Source organism: Oncorhynchus kisutch, linkage group LG9 (genome assembly GCF_002021735.2).
Source record: "Oncorhynchus kisutch isolate 150728-3 linkage group LG9, Okis_V2, whole genome shotgun sequence".
In the NCBI taxonomy this organism is placed as follows: Eukaryota; Metazoa; Chordata; class Actinopteri; order Salmoniformes; family Salmonidae; genus Oncorhynchus; species Oncorhynchus kisutch.
Genome location: NC_034182.2, coordinates 14,436,248 through 14,453,264, shown reverse-complemented (window position 1 = coordinate 14,453,264; position 17,017 = coordinate 14,436,248). Strand labels below are relative to the sequence as shown.

The 17,017-nt window shown below is 41.7% G+C and overlaps 1 protein-coding gene across 1 annotated transcript in view; it reads left to right on the top strand.

The window, feature by feature from the left end:
• Window positions 1-1,127: 1,127 nt before the first annotated feature.
• LOC109896789 (synapsin-3) overlaps window positions 1,128-17,017 on the top strand; it is a 121,733-nt gene continuing 105,843 nt past the window's right edge. The window contains exons 1-2 of the mRNA XM_020491142.2: window positions 1,128-1,251; window positions 9,321-9,745. Of these exons, the coding sequence (XP_020346731.2) occupies window positions 1,138-1,251; window positions 9,321-9,745 (539 nt within the window). The 5' untranslated portion in view covers window positions 1,128-1,137. The remainder of the gene's footprint in view (window positions 1,252-9,320; window positions 9,746-17,017) is intronic.

The following is a 17,017-nucleotide window of genomic DNA, read 5'->3' as shown; positions in this document are numbered from 1 at the left end:
ACTAAATTCGAATTAGCATATACACTTTCCAATATTTAGGCTTTAGTTCATTCAGTCAGCATTGTTTTAATTAATGAAAAAAGTTTCCAATATGAGGCAACGTCTTTTCATATAGCCTACTAGAAGAGGTGTTTCCCCAATACAAATGAAACATGTAAATGTTTATAATAACAATCAGGACTTTGCGTCATTATTAGTTATTACACAGCACTAAGCAAGGGCATTAAGTTTGAGAGTTAGAGCTTTGACTCATTCAATCCCGGAATGATCATTGAAAGTAGTGGTGAAGTGTACTCTTGTGTAACAGGTTTTCTGGCACTACACGCTTAGAAAAAAAGGTGCTATCTAGAATCAAAAAGGGTTCTGTGGCTGTCCCCATAGGAGAACCCTTTGAAAAACCCTTTTGGTTCCAGGTAGAACCATTTTGGTTCCATGTATAACCCTTTTCACAGAGGGTTCGACATGGAACCCCAAAAGAGTTCTACCTGGAACAAAAAAAAAGGTTATCCTATGGGGTCAGCTGCAGAAGACTTTTTAGAAGCCTTTTTGTCTAAGAGTGTCTGGGATAGGGAGCATTGAGACAGTAAACAAGTATGTTACAATTGTGGAGGGCATCATTTTGCAAAGGTAATTGAATTAATATTTGCCATAAAGAGATTGTGGTCTGACTCTGGATAGGCTAAAACACATCGGTGTCCCAAGAATATACAATACAGAAAGTATTACTTCTGTCTGAAATCCAAATAATTACTAAGCCTATACAATATATATGATTCCAAATTAATATAAATATTTTCTGTGTTTTTTCTGTGGTGTGTGTGTGTGTGTGTGTGTGTGTGTGTGTGTGTGTGTGTGTGTGTGTGTGTGTGTGTGTGTGTGTGTGTGTGTGTGTGTGTGTGCAAGGAAGTAGGGCTTCCCTGGAAGTAGCCCATAAAACACCTACCTGGAGTCTCTCTTATCTCTCAGCACTTTATTTGTCTGAACTGAAAATTCAATGCTGCCACATCCTGGAAATATTAAATATTAATATTCCACAAGTCAAAGAAATTATGAGGGATGCTATTAAATACCACAAATTAATTGACCAATGAGGTAACCAGGGGATCTCAGGAATGGATGCATTTTGCAGCTCCCAGCATGCATTGTGGGATACAAAGGAGACTGGTGGATTCTGAAGCGCGAGCTGGTGAGGATTGTGACACGAGCGCAAGGGGAGCATCATCCAAACACTTTGTGTTACCAGATACCCAGGTAAACCATTACAGAAAAATTGATTCGGAACGTAGTTCAATGTGGTGTCTCTGTGCATGTATTTTTTTAAATTCTCGGTCCACCGCTCTCAGCTGAAATGGATCATTCACCATACTAACGAAACGGTTACTTCGAGTACGTTAGCGTATTTCAGCCGCTGGTTATATTTATTTGCGCAGGCTAATTAGCGCGTTGCAGTCAGGGCTGTTTGCTTGCGACAGTACACGGGGTACCGGGTAGTCGGTAACGGTGTGCGGCAATAATTTGTTCATTAATATCTTGTGATTTATTGATTGGTTTGGGTTGAAAAGGGAATTCCAGCATGCAGCTAGGACATTGTTACACGCACCTGCGTTCCTAATTGGGTTTATCAATCAGATTTTCTTTGTATTTAGTGAATCCCAACCCTCTGCATCAACATATTTGGCATGTTTTATACAATTATGTATAGCAAAATGATATGATATACCAAAATAATGCTATTTTATGCCGAGCGAGTGAACGCACTTGTTGAAAATGTCACGGTTCCTGTTTTCTTTTTCATTCCAAGTTGATAGGAAAATAGACTGTAAATCATCATGCAGTTTGTCTATTAAGCTACTGAAGGCTGTATGAACATGCTGATATATTTTATCTATAGAATCCTATCCATGTATATAGATGTTGTCATTGCTGATTTAACTCAACGTTGTGCATGTGCTGTCAGCCTGTGACTGATTAGATAGCTAGTGAGCTGTAGCCTGGATCCTCTCTGCCAGTGTTTCCCCTTGATTCTTTAGTCCGTCTGAGAATCCAAAATGTTGAATTGAATTTATTGGCTATGTACCACAGACAAAATCGGTACTAGTGAGTCTTTCTTTAGGCTCTGATCTGGGATTCTTGACAATCTCAACAGGAAGCCATAATCTGGTGAATAAACACCATTCAATATTGAATAGCTTCTCCTTGAGATAGCTGGGAGTGTTCAGTCTAATGAAGAGCTGTTCATGTTTAATTTGCTGATCTGGATATTTGCCCAATTTAGCTGTTTTTGCAGTAAATATAGAAATGCTGATGGCTAGTCCTTGTTGCAAATGAAAGTACAATAAGACAAACCTTTTGTGTACTTGCCTGCTGATGGGCCATCTGCAGGAAGTGGCGATCTGAGGTTGACACCTGTTATGTCTTTCTGTGGCTGTGAGGTGATGATGATGCCATACCTCTGATTGACCCTCTTGAGCCACTGCCTCATTCACTGCTACCAGGCCAAGGCTGCATGAAGGGAAATGCACAGTCCAGCCCATCCCAGCCCCAAACATGCTGTGTAAACCCCTCCATGGATAAGACAAAGACATTGAGCAGTGAATATTAAGCTTTTAATGACGTCATCCATGTCTATGTATTTTATACACACACACACAAAACAAATACATCGCAGTCCATGAAAAACGAATGGAAAATCCTTTAGTTAAGGAGAGAACTGTTGATGTGCATTTAGGTATATTTATGTATCCTCTTCTGCCTCCTAACTGTAGGACTGGTCGCTTATGATGAAGTGGTGAGGGATTGGTTAAGTGGTTTGTGCCTATGGTTGTGTAGCCCTGGCACTGTAGTGGAAGGCTGATAGGCCATCTAAGGTCACCACCCTCTGTGTTCTCTAGGTGGCTGAGAGGTGATGATACAATGAGGGGATTTGATTAATGCCCCGGGCCTACCCTGGGTGAATCGGGTTGGTGTCGCTTGCATTCATTTTGGAAGCGGGCTGCTTCCCGGGCATGAGCCAGGTTCCCAGTTTTGACTGATGGCGAAGTGATGTAGGTTAAGCACGTGTAGTAATGAGAAATGTGGCTCTACCTCAAAGCACAAGAGGATTTCTGAAATTGTTTCTGTGTTTAGAAACATAAGAGAATACATTATTTTGTTAAAAGATTATTTGAACTCAATTGATTGTACCAAAATTGGCTATTTACATTTATAGGATTCATATAATATTCAATAAATATAATGCCCAACATCCGATTTGGTGATCTTTTTAGTAATGATTTAAGATGTGAGAATACAAATAAAAATCCACCCACAGACTTCCCAAATCTTACACCAAAGGCAAGTTCTCCGTGTTTAACAAGTAGTATGACTCTGTGGCTTGGAGTATTGTTTATTCATACTACGTAATGTATTCTCACTGAATTTGATGATTGAGTTTTCCCCCCTTCAGAGAAATTAGCCATTAAAGTCGCTTGCATTTCCCCCTATAAATTACTGTGAAGGTACTAGGTTTTGCCAACTAGATACTGCTGTTACTGCTACGCCCTTTCATCAATTTAGCTAGTTCTCTTGAGTTTATTAAATGGATCAAAGTTTTTTTTAAATGCAAATTTGGGTAGAAAACCAATGGCTTTTGCTCATGATGAAAATAGTGTGGTCATCCTCAAGTTAAGCCAGTCCTCCATGAAACCAATTCAGTTTGTCCTCTTAGCAACCTATTGCTTTAACCCAACTTTTACCCAATAGTCCAGCAAATAGCAGCTGTCTAAGAGGGCTGTCCTTATGGTGCAATTCTCATATGAAGACTTTTCCTACAAGCCCAAAAATGTGATGGAAAATGGGCAAGTGGCTTCAATGTTTTGACAATCCTAATAAATTAATACAATTATAAACCATTACATACCAGTCACATGTTTTTCAATGAAATTATTAGGACATATCTATGTTTGATTAGTGACATTTATTAAACCAATACCATTGCAAAACACTATACATAGGGCCCAATAAAATCTGTGTAGCGGCAAATGCAGACATGGAATCATTTAAAATTAAAACAGAATTCAACAATTTAAAAACATGTATTGACCTTATTAGAAATGTATTCATTTGACCAAGTTAATCATAAGACATGAACAACATGCATCAGTGATTTTCATATTTTCATGCAACTTTCTGAAATGGCACAGGAATGCACTTGTGTGTTTGCGGTGCACGCGTTTGTCTGCCCTTAGTGTAGCATTGATGCTAATGATTGATAACTTTATTCTGGTAGAGATGGAAAGGCTTTCCCAAAAACCTTTTTTAAATTAAATGTTAACTGCTAAGTAGCTTATGCCTACCAGGCAGAATGATATCATGATTGTTTGCATTAATTCAGTGGCGATTTGTTTTGCGTATTCTGCAATCAGATGAGCTCTACAAAAACATTGCTAACCAAACAACTGTCTATTGCTGGTGCAGACTTGCATTAAAGGGTAACTACACCCAAAAAGAAATTGGATGTTGGATATTATATTTAATGAATATTATATGAATCCTAGAAATTGAAATGGCCAATTTTGGGTACAATCAATTTGAGTTCAAATTGCCTTTCAACAAAATAATGTTGCAGGAATTCGTGTCTTATCTGTTTCTAACTACAGAAACCATTCAGAACAATCTGCAATAATGGGTGTTACGACTCTTATCTGTGTTTCCACATGTAAAATTGGTAGCTTTAGATAAAGCATTTTTCAAAAAAAATTATTAGCCTTCCCAATGAGATGTATGCTTCTGAATGATGCATCATGCTGCCACGTTGACAACATGACCAAGCGGTGTAGATTAGTGTTCAATTTGCGAAGGGCGCTCCTCCCTCACTGCTTTTGCACGTTGACATCATGGGCCATAGTCCGGTGCACTAAATCACACTCCCTCAATGCTTCTCAGTGGTAGTGACCCTCATGTCTTGTAGAGCTTGTGCCTCATTGCTGCCAAGCCAAGGCTGCATACAGAGAAAGGCCCAGCCCGGCCCAAACATGCTGTGTGATAAGACCTTCAGAAATTGAGCAGGGAATCTTGAGCTGTTAATGACTTTATCCATTACCATCAAGGACGAAAGCATCTATCATAGTCAAAACGTGTACGCTTACAGACAGCAGGTTATTACAATATTGGACCGTTGGCTTTCATACTTTTCAAATTCTCAGCACTACTCAAGCAATTTCTCCAACTGTCAGCACATTCAAGTTGAGTACATGGCGCTGCATTAGTTAGGAAGTTTGTATGATGGTCTCAGGCATGTAGTTACTGTAGGTCACAATGGGAAGCCGGACTATCTCATGTCAGCATCTGTGGACTAGGGATGTGACGAATGTAAACATTTTCTTACTGCCTTTTCTTCCCCCTTTTTAAACGTTAAGAAATTAATCAAATTCCACTTGAATTCACAATGAAGCTGTGCTGCCTGCAACGGTTTGGGTCCCTTTCAGATGGTTAAGATGGTTAAGCATTGCACCTGTACTTCCATTACTGTACCTCTCTTCTCATTTAACTTCTCAAAGTATTGCCATACAGGATTTAGCTTCCATCGCTTGACTTTCTCTGCATTTCTTTTGTAGAAATAAACATTGTTTTTCAGTAAGGAATTTTTGCTTCACATTAACGATTCCAATTTCCTTCAAACGTTTAAATGTTCACACCCCTACTGTGTGGACTATGATTTATGTTTAAGACTGCGTTCACACAGGCAGCCCAATAACTATCTTTTCCACTAATTGGATTTGGCCAATCTGATCACCTCTTTTGACAATAATTGGGCAAAATATAAGATTTGGGCTACCTGTGTAAGTGCAGTCTTAACTCCAGTTACATTTTAAACACATAGTAAACCCAGTCCATTTAATACATTTGTTCATTCAAATGTCTGTATCAAAAGTACAGTGTATTTGGAAAGTATTCCGACCCCTTGACTTCCACATTTTGTTACATTGACAGCCTTATTCTAAAATGGATTAAAATGTTCTTTGTGGTTCCAAACTTCTTCCATTTTAAGAATGATGGAGGCCACTGTGTTCTGGTGAACCTCCAAAGCTGCATAAATGTTTTGGTCCCCTTCCACAGATCTGTGCCTCGACACAATCCTGTCTCGGAGCTCTACGGACAATTCCTTCAACCACATGGCTTGGTTTTTGCGCTGACATGCACTGTCAACTGTGGGACCTTTATATAGACAGGTGTGTGTGCCTTTCCAAATCATGTCCAATCAATAGAATTTACCACAAGTGGACTCCAAGTTGTAGAAACATCTCAAGGATGATCAATTGAAACAGGATGCACCTGAGCTCAATTGCGAGTCTCTGAACAAAGGGTCTGAATACTTATGTAAATAAGGTATTTTCTTAGTTATAAATTTGCAAAAAATTCTAGGATCCTATTTTTGCTTTGTCATTATGGGGTATTGTGTGTAGACTGAGGAACATTTTTTTTTATTTAATCAATTTTAGAATAAGGCTGTAACGTAACAAAATGTGGAAAAAGTCAAGGGGTCTGAATACTTTCCGGAATGCACTTTATTTTCATGATGACTAATAATAAGGTGGTAAAGGTATTCGGTGAAGATGGCACTAGTGAGAATAAAACAGCTGACTCTTCGTTGGTAACCCTATAGCATGCCATGTGGTTGACGTATCGTGATGACTCTCAAATACTGTATGTCATCACACTCTTCTGATCCCGTGCCAAGTTCCTTTTAGACTAGTCATAAAAAAGGAACTGGTTGCTAAGCGACTGCTGTGCCAGTTATCTCACTAAGTACTTGTGGACCAGAAACGTGTGATACGTACGGGTCGGGTAAGAGTGTGCTCATGTGTAATTTTAAAGTTGGATGAGCTATTAATATAAAGCTGATTGTTAGAGGCCCAAACCCCATTGTATCGTTATGCTCTTGCTTTTTAGATTGCTTTTAGATGTGCTGCTGTTAATTCGTTATTAATGGTATTTTTCACATATTGTTACAGGCAATGCAATTCCCATACAACTGTTATCCTCCACAATGCTTAGGGTCTTTCAAGTCCCAGTCAGCTGTACTCCTACCCACCATTGTGATTTCCCCTCATTTAAGTAATGACCCAATATATAACGCTCCATATCCCTGATCTCCGACACATTGATCGCCATGAATAATACAAGCTCTGTAATGCCGCTAACATGCTAGATGCACGGAAGGGAAGACGCTCAAGCTCCCTCTGCTCACTGCATGTGGTTTTAATATGGAAAATATGCTCCAGCACCCACTTGGAAGCAAGATGGACTTTTCTAGGTTCATATCTACATCCCTTCACATACGAATTCTGCCAGAACACCTCAGGACTATTTCTGTGAGTCACCTTTGCCTTGTGTGGAGGGTATGAGGGCACCATTCCTCTTCAGCAGTGCTACACATCATTCTTCTATGATACTCACTCAAAAGGTCAGAGCTTCTAATCCACCCCAGGTACCCCTTTCACCCATGGCCTGTGGTCCTCCTGGTCTGCCCATCGCCTGATGCCATCAACCCTATTATCGTCACCATGCATCAACACAGACCCCCCCCCCCCCCCCCCCCCCCCCCCCCGTCTTTAACATTGCCTTAGTCTAGCATTATCCTGCTGTATCCATTAATTACAGAGGAGAGACTACCGTAACTGCCTTCCCTAGCGCAATGCAAACCATTGCTGCCTGCCTTAGAGCCTAGCCTGGTACTGCACCATCTGTCGTTTACAGAGAAGGCTAAGAGAGAGGTGATCAGTTGGGTCCCTGGGGGGGGGTTTATAAGCCTCACTTCTGCAAGGGCTTGTTGAAACGGTCTGTCTTTAAAGAGAGAAAGGGTTGGCCCCTAAGGCTTTAACAGCATCAGATACTGTATGTGCAGAGGGATGAGAGGAAAGTTGCTTTAAGGCTGGTGAGAAAGTGGGGGAATGCACCAGTCGTGGTGTAAAGAAGGGGATTGATGGATCTCTGAGGATGGGCTCTAATGGTTTCAGCACCACCGAGAGTGGACAGCTCCCAGAGTAATCTCTGTCACCTTTCAATGCCCCTATTTGCTTCCGTATTAATTGTATTCAATCTTTTCCTTTATGTCCCTGAAAAGCCAATGGCATTAATGCCGAGCTAAACATGTTTTTTGACACGGTTTGAAAAATGAACAAACATATGTCCTTTGAGGGGCATGTTCTATGCAGTATTCTGCTATAGCAACATATTCTACATGTCGTGTGCAGGCAAGTTGCCATTGAACATTTCATATGTAATTGTTTGTAATATATTTTATGCCCCTGGGTGTGCTATGCAGTCTTGTAGGCTGTCTGTGGTCTGAGCTAGTGCCTTTTAGAAAATGTATGTTTTGATTTCCCACAGTGCCTTGTCATATCCTTTCCTCACTCCTATTTTTCTCCCACACAATCCAATTCTGTATCCATCAGTGTCTGAGTCCGCAAACCCACCCCATAACACGCCTTATCTCCCCCATACAGCCCCCTTCTTTGACTATAGATGAATATATATTCATGAGGTGCTTACTCAGTGTCATAACGCAAGCTCTCACTCTAATCAGCACGCCTCTACATCGTCCTCTTAGTAAGTGCAGCCGATCTGAGTGACGTTCTTTTGGATCAAGCCCAGTATCTCACGACCTCCACTCTGTATGCAACTCAGATTGTTAGCACTTTGATGGTTGGAATCAAAAATGCATTAAGGCAGCTACAGTCTCCTCAAAAAGGTTTGAATTGTGCATCCTCCCCTCCCTACATCCTTCCTGACATGAGCCTACTCCCTATCCTAGTACTGTACCAACTGTTTAATATGCAGATAGTCGATGGTTAGATTTAAAATGCATGAGGTGATTGGGGGACTCTAAGTAGGCTTGTATAAAGGCCCTCGAGTCCATCCCACCTAGAATCCCCCTTTTAACATGAGCCTATTAGTAGTATCTCTGTTCAATATGCAAAGCCATTGAACAAAGCCCCCCTCCCCACCACCTAAGGCAATAGCTCATGTATGTGTCTGAGGCCGTCACTGTGGTTCCAACAGGGTCCTACTTTAGTTCTTCATCAATGATTGGTCGCTGGCTGGCTGTGTTTTATAGAACAGTGTGTTCCTTTGAGAGCTTAGCTGACATGAGTGACGCTGCCTTCTGCTCCATACTCCTTCTGTTCCACATGCATTTTATATGGGAAATGTTACAGGAGAATATATCATTTGTGTGTTGTGCCAGAGGGAAAACAAATTATTGTTCATTATTATAAATTTGTAACAATATCTCTCTTCCTTCCTCTCTCTCTCGGATCCCACTGTCTACCCTTGTCCAGCTGGCCTCAACGACCGACCCACCAGTTACCATGAACTACCTACGCAGGCGTCTGTCCGACAGCAGCTTTGTGGCCAACCTCCCCAACGGTTACATGATGGACCTGCAGAGTGGGCCTCGCCCCACCCCGCCCTCTTCCACCTCCAATCCCGCCTCCCCAGCCACAGAGAGGCGTACGCCCCCCAGCCTGCCACCACAGGTCCCGGGCTCAGCCTTAGGCTCGTCCCCGGGCTCGGCCTTAGGCTCGTCCCCGGCCCCGACCCCCGGGGGTTTCCTCAGCTCCTTCTCCAGTGTGGTGAAGACCGCCCAGTTGGCACAGAACGCTGCAGCAGCAGCCAAGGCTTCAGCGGCGGCGGCAGAAGCTGCCAAACCTGTCATACGGAAGCCCAAGATTCTATTGGTCATCGACGACCTGCACACAGACTGGTATGTTTCTCTCCCATAGAAGTGACCACTAAATCAGTATATTACACAAGCCTAGGCTCTATTGCAAGTGTAATTTGATATCACAACCTATTTGAATTGGCATTAAAAGCACTGTGCTTAAAGTGTTTCACATACCCTCTGCCCACTTGGAAAGCACATGGAATTTGCCATCAAATAGCTAAAGTCTATTCTTGTATGCAGCATTAGTCATATTAATAAAATGAAACCAGTTCAGAAAGGGATCGGCTGATATGGCACCAGTTAGATGCTAGTAACAATCATGCATTGCATTGGCGGTCTATTTAACCCCCTAGAGTCGATGTCTGTCAAATTAGCCTAATAAAAACATCCCCATAAAGTGTAAGCTAGAGATATCTGTTTTGATGCATCTAAATTGGAGGTTGACCGATTAATCGGAATGGCCGATTTTAATTGGGGCAGATTTCAAGTTTTAATAAAATTCAGAAATCGGTATTTTTGGACACAATTTTTTAAAATTAATTAGAAAATAATTATTTTATTTTACCTTTATTTAATCTTTATTTAACTAGGCAAGTCAGTTAAGAACACATATTTAACCCACCAGAAGGACAGATTTTCACCTTGTCAGCTCGGGGGATCCAATCTTGCAACCTTACAGTTAACTAGTCCAACGCTATAACCACCTGCCTCTCGTTGCACTCCACAAGGAGACTGCCTGTTATGCGAATGCAGTAAGCCAAGGTATGTTGCTAGCTAACATTAAACTTATCTTATAAAAAACTATAAATCAATCATAATCACTAGTTAACTACACATGGTTGATGATATTACTAGTTTATCTAGCGTGTCCTGCGTATACTCAGTCAGATTCTATGCAACAAGTATCTGACTAAGCGGTGGTAGGCAGCAGCAGGCTTGTAAGCATTCATTCAAACAGCACTTTTGTGCGTTTTGCCAGCAGATCTTCATTGTGCGTCAAGCATTGCGCTGTTTATGACTTCAAGGCTATCAACTCCTGAGATGATGCTGGTGTAACCGATGTGAAATGGCTAGCTAGTTAGCGGGATGCGCGCTAATAGTGTTTCAAACGTCACTCGCTCTGAGACTTGGAGTGGTTGCTCCCCTTGCTCTGCATGGGTAACGCTGCTTCGAGGGTGGCTGTTGTCGTTATGGTCCTGGTTCGAGCCCAGGGAGGAGCGAGGAGAGGGATGGCACGATACTGTTACACTGGCAATACTAAAGTGCCTATAAGAACATCCAATAGTCAAAGGTTAATGAAACACAAATGGTATAGAGGGAAATGGTCTAGTAATTCCTATAATAACTACAACCTAAAACTTCTTAACTGGGAATATTGAAGACTCGTGTTAAAAGGAACCACCAGCTTTCATATCATGTTCTGAGCAAGGAACTTAAAACGTTAGCTTTTCTTACATGGCACATATTGCACTTTTACTTTCTTCTCCAACACTTTGTTTTTGCATTATTTAAACCAAATTGAACATGTTTCATAATTTATTTGAGGCTAAATTGATTTTATTGATGTCTTATATTAAGTTAAAATAAGTGTTCATTCAGTATTGTTGTAATTGTCATTATTACAAATACCAACCTAAACCGGCAGATAAAAAAAAAAAAATGTATCGGCTTTTTTTGTCCTCCAATTATCAGAATCGGCGTTGAAAAATCCTAATCGGTCGACCTCTATTCTAAATCCACCGCATCCTGTCGTACTTCCTTATCTGCGTTGAAAGGTGACAGCTCTAGAGCTGTGTTTCTCAGTCCAAGAGACATCCCGAAAATCAGTTTTCTCATAAAATCTTCTGTAGCGTCTGACCGGTTTTACCTACAAACTATTATTATTTTCCTCCATGACCCCCACAAGCGTTTTGGGATGGAAGTCGGTACAACTGATATGCCAACTTCTGTCTGTAGCTTCCAAACAGATTGGGCTACACACTAATATGAAACGGGTGGAAAGGTGAGACTCTTACGAACATGTACATGCAGGTGCTCTAGGACGCCCACAGGCCTTTCAAGACTTGTCCCCCGGTACCAGTTGAAGAAAATGTATGGGAGTATATATGGAGAGGTTAAATATGTGTAAAAAAAAGTTTCACAATGTTTCCTGATCTTTCTTATATCCCGCGGATATTTTTTTTTTTTGGGGGGGGGGGCATATGTTCCATGTAGTGAATCTGTTGTTTAATGCGTTTGTATTGGCTAATAGCAGTAAGGCCCCAAAATATTTTGGGGGGATACTTCAAGGGATCTTAAATTTTCAAATCAAATAGCAAAATGTTCCTTGTTATGACCTTCTTAAAACAATTCCATATAGGTTAGTAGAACCATCCTCCGCGGGCTTAGACTCTAATGGGTTAAGTCTGACTAGAATATCTCTCCCTCTGAACTTGCCCTCTGCTCTCCATTAAGGTTCTACACTACGGGGAGGCCTGACTGGTCTTGGAATTATTACTAAGTTATGTCCCAGCAGACTATGCTGTCCGTGTGCAGGACTTAAATCTTCTCCTTCTTAAATCTACTCCTTTTTAAAGCCCATCTGGGATCCTAAAATGTCTCATTCCCTTTCATCTTATCGCGTACGCTGTAATTAAGCCGTGCAGAAGAAGCCCTTTCATTATCTACTGTAGATTCTCTAGGCTGAGTCAATCACTCTGTTCTCTAAGGAGCTCACTGCAGCTTTATACAGTACACTCTGCCTATGACAACTCTGCAGTGTTTAATTTGTATTTTATTTTGTCCACTGTAATTATTTGTAGGAGATGACTGACACATGTTACTGAGGATGTATTATAGAGCTTTTGAGTTGCAACCTGAACTGAAGGATGAAAAATAAAAAAATGCATTTGGTATAACTTAACTTAATGGTATAATAGTATGAATGTTTCATTGGCCCATGTCTGCACAGAGGACCTAACATTAAATACAAACATACTGGATACAATATCAAAAGAATTGTGATTTAAGCGTCTCAATTAAACTTGGCCTTGACCTTATTATACACAGTATAGCAGACGTCCCTTGTTTGTACAGTGTAGTGGGCCTTTGTGTTCATATCTGTTTGCCCAGGCACCATGTCCATTTTAAGCTTAGGTCTGTAAGTGAACGTATTCCGGTACAAGTGCTCAGCTGTCAGTGAGAAATTGAGTGAATCCTTTACCAAGCATACCATTATGCTTGTGTGTATGGTATCAACCTTGCGTTCTTCTCTTTATCGTTTGGCGACATGTGGAAATGGCTGGTAAAAGGCTGTAATAAATATCGGTGTTGACGTTTTTTTTAATGCATGTTTGATATAAACAGCATTGGCATATTACGATATGAAAACTAAGGTGTTTCATTTTTGGCCACACTGAGGCACTGTAGTCCAACTGCCGCAATATCACAACCTACCTGAGCGCTGGTGTGTTTCTCCACATTCCCTGCATCCCTGTGTGGAGTAACACTGAGTTATGAACAGCAGGTGGCGCTAGCTGATAACCTATTGGAGAACTCAAGAGAATATGTACCTGTGCTGAGCATTGCTCCCTGGGTTACCTCTAACCATTCAATACTACCTGTGAACATGCGTGATCTGCCACCACAATAGAGATCTGTTGAAGTGGCACATGCATGGTCTTATTCGGCAGGGTAGCCTAGTGGTTAGTGTTGGACTAGTAACCGAAAGGTTGCAAGTTGAAATCCCTGAGCTGACAAGGTACAAATCTGTCGTTCTGCCCCTGAACAGGCAGTTAACCCACTGTTCCTAGGCCGTCATTGAAAATAAGAATTTGTTCTTAACTGACTTGCCTAGTTAAATAAAGGTCAAATTATTTTGTAATCGTTCCATTTCGAACACATGGGGATGAACTTGTTTACTCAGAATAGAGTGAGCAGTGTACCATCAAATATTGAGCTTTGTAGTAGCAGCGTGGCCCATTTTCATGTAGACCTACACACTTGGTGTAATTTGTCCCTTGAGGTTCTTCTTTTTATCTCTTTAAATCACTGTAATTCAGTACAATAGACTTGCCTTGCCATATTGAATCTAAACCTACTTCAATAGCCTGGTCCCAGATGTGGTAGAGTTGGCAAGACAGCGCAAACACATTTGGGACCAGGCGATCATATCTAGGTGGCGTTGGAGTGGAGAATAGCAGCAGCTCAACAGTTGACCATTGAGCAATACCCCTGAGAGAGAAGTACAACTAGTAAGAGCCTTTAAATGCTAAACATTTGGCTGCTGCTTTGGCAACGTGTATAGATCATGATGCCTCTTCTTCCCCCTCCTCACTATTTGTTTAAGACGATGCGAAACAAACGTACATTTAGGCGTGATAGTTTTCTCTTCATTTTAACGTGCGGATGAATTGATGGCAGTGTAGTGCTACTACAATGTCAGTTCTCTGTGAAACCATCCTGCTACCGTCTGTCTCCATTCTATTCCATGTACATGGCTGGCGTTGTAGGGGAAACCTAAAGCCCCAGAAGTGTTTAAATGGGCCTCCATTACCATTTAAATGGGCCTCCTTTTCCACTTCTGATTTAGTCATTTTGCAGACACTAAATTTAACAGGGTCTGGTAGAACTGTGTCAACACCATTCTGTCAACTACCACAATATATGCAGCAGTAGGTGTGCAGATGGTAAACAGGGTTGAAATGAAATGGATGTCTTATTCAACATGAGAAGGTTGACTTCTCTCTCTTTTAGTGTAGTACACGTGCTAGGGATGCTATGGAAAGCTTTATAAAACCCTTAAGGTATGGTAATAGATCATGGTTTTAGGTGAAATCTAGGGCTTTAAATCTGATTCCCATTTGAAAGGTACAGTAGTTCATGAAAAGTTCACTTTGTGGCTGCCTAAGCTCTCCAATAGTCCTCAGATGCCTTTGTGTTTTTACTGCATCTCCATAAATCAACATTGATCCTATCTCCCGGCACTTTTATTGTTGCTACGGTTGCCAACACAAGTATTTTATCTGGAGCAAAAACCTTTAACACAAACTGATAGCTTGGAGAAGGTTGCCCCGGACCTCAGGCGAACGGCCATGAGATAAATAACCACAATAAAACCTTATGATTACAGGCGTCCATTCCCACCAGGCAACCAAAAAAAGATTTTGTCATTCAGGATCAATGTTTGTCTGATGGGAGGCAACAAACTGTTGCTCTGTTTGGTTTCAAACTCCCAGGTTTCATTTGTAGACTAAATGGGACTAGTGAAATTGGTCAGTTTTCTCGCTTTGTCTCTGTCGGTACCTCAGTGCATAAATCTGGTTTTGATGTGCTTTAATACCAGGTTAATTCCGTATTAAGGTGAGTTATTGTAACACCATTTGACCAACATCCAAGCCTTGGGATCATGTGGTGTAATGCAGACAATGAAACTTTTCAAAGCTTTAGTGATTCATGATTACCCAAATATCTTAGCCAAGTATGAGAATCACATTTTTATGTTTTATGATGCACTGATGGATGGCTTATTGATGGCTGATAGGATCGCTTATCTGAAATGGGTTTGATTTACACTATTACACTAAATACCAATCAGTGTTACATGTGTGGTAGCTTTGCCACAGTCTTTATTTATGTGCCCTGAATTGACATTTTATCATATTTAATAGAATCTCATAGCTGACAGAACATGACTGTAATATTTGTCTCCTCTTGGGAAGTGTTTGTACAGACAGCTGGATTAGAACTAGTAGCTCAGTGCTGTATATCCAAGTTATTAGTGTCTTTAGTTGTGGGTGAGGGTTAGTGTTGGTGAGGGTGTCCCATGTCCATCCATCATTGCCCTCTGCCTCGGGGCCACATTTCCTCCAGAGCATACCAGAGGAGAGGCTGCTGGTCTCTGGGGAAACGCTGGGCTCCCCTGACAGGCCTGGCCTCCAACTCTGACTGGGGCACAATGGTGGTGGTGCACACACACAGCAGCTTTCACCACCCACAACATCACCATCCTCATCACTTTCTCTGTTTCTCACTCATCTCTTTCAGTTCCCTCTTTCTCTCTCCACTTCTCATGCTATCTTTCGCAAGCTCTCGATCTCTCACTCCTGTTTTCACCTGTTTTTCTCTCACTGTCTTTTGGAATCTCTCATTCCCAGGATCCCCTCTCTCCTTTCTCTTGCTTACCGCCTCGTCCCCCTCTCTCACCATATTGCCCTCATCGGACTTGCCATTGGCTACCTGTCATGCCACACCCTCCTAAGAATGCCATGCCACATGACATTCTGCAAGCCAAGAAACTGTCAGTTTGTTGTTTGAATCTGAACAATGTACCGGCTCTTGAATGATCCTATATTAGATTACTCTATCCAACCACTCTTTGGTAAATGCATTACAATCACTGATGTGTTTGTCATATCTGCTGTCAAAGTGAGGGTAATTGTGATTGCTGTGGGAAAAATCTGGCTGTGAGTTCTTATTGTCATATAGCGTAACCCATGTTGACGTGTAAGAATGAAGGAAAAATGTCAGATTTTGTCTGTCAAAATACACTGCTCAAAAAAATTAAGGGAACACTAAAATAACACATCCTAGATCTGAATGAATGAAATATTCTTATTAACTACTTTTTTCTTTACATAGTTGAATGTGCTGACAACAAAATCAAACAACAAATTATCAATGGAAATCAAATTTATCAACCCATGGAGGTCTGGATTTGGAGTCACACTCTAAATTAAAGTGGAAAACCACACTGCAGGCTGATCCAACTTTGATGTAATGTCCTTAAAACGAGTCAAAATGAGGCTCAGTAGTGTGTGTGTGGTCTCCACGTTCCTGTATGACCTCCCTACAACGCCTGGGCATGCTCCTGATGAGGTGGCGGATGGTCTCCTGAAGGATCTCCTCCCAGACCTGGACTAAAGCATCCGCCAAATCCTGGACAGTCTGTGGTGCAACGTGGCGTTGGTGGATGGCGCAAGACATGATGTCCCAGACGTGCTCAATTGGATTCAGGTCTGGGGAACGGGCGGGCCAGTCCATAGCATCAATGCCTTCCTCTTGCAGGAACTGCTGACATACTCCAGCCACATGAGGTCTAGCATTGTCTTGCATTAGGAGGAACCCAGGGCCAACCGCACCAGCATATGGTCTGAGGATCTCATCTCGGTACCTAATGGCAGTCAGGCTACCTCTGGCGAGCACATGGAGGGCTGTGCGCCCCCCCCCCCAAAGAAATGCCATCCCACACCATGACTGACCCACCGCCAAACCGGTCATGCTGGAGGATGTTGCAGGCAGCAGAACGTTTTCCACGGCGTCTCCAGACTGTCA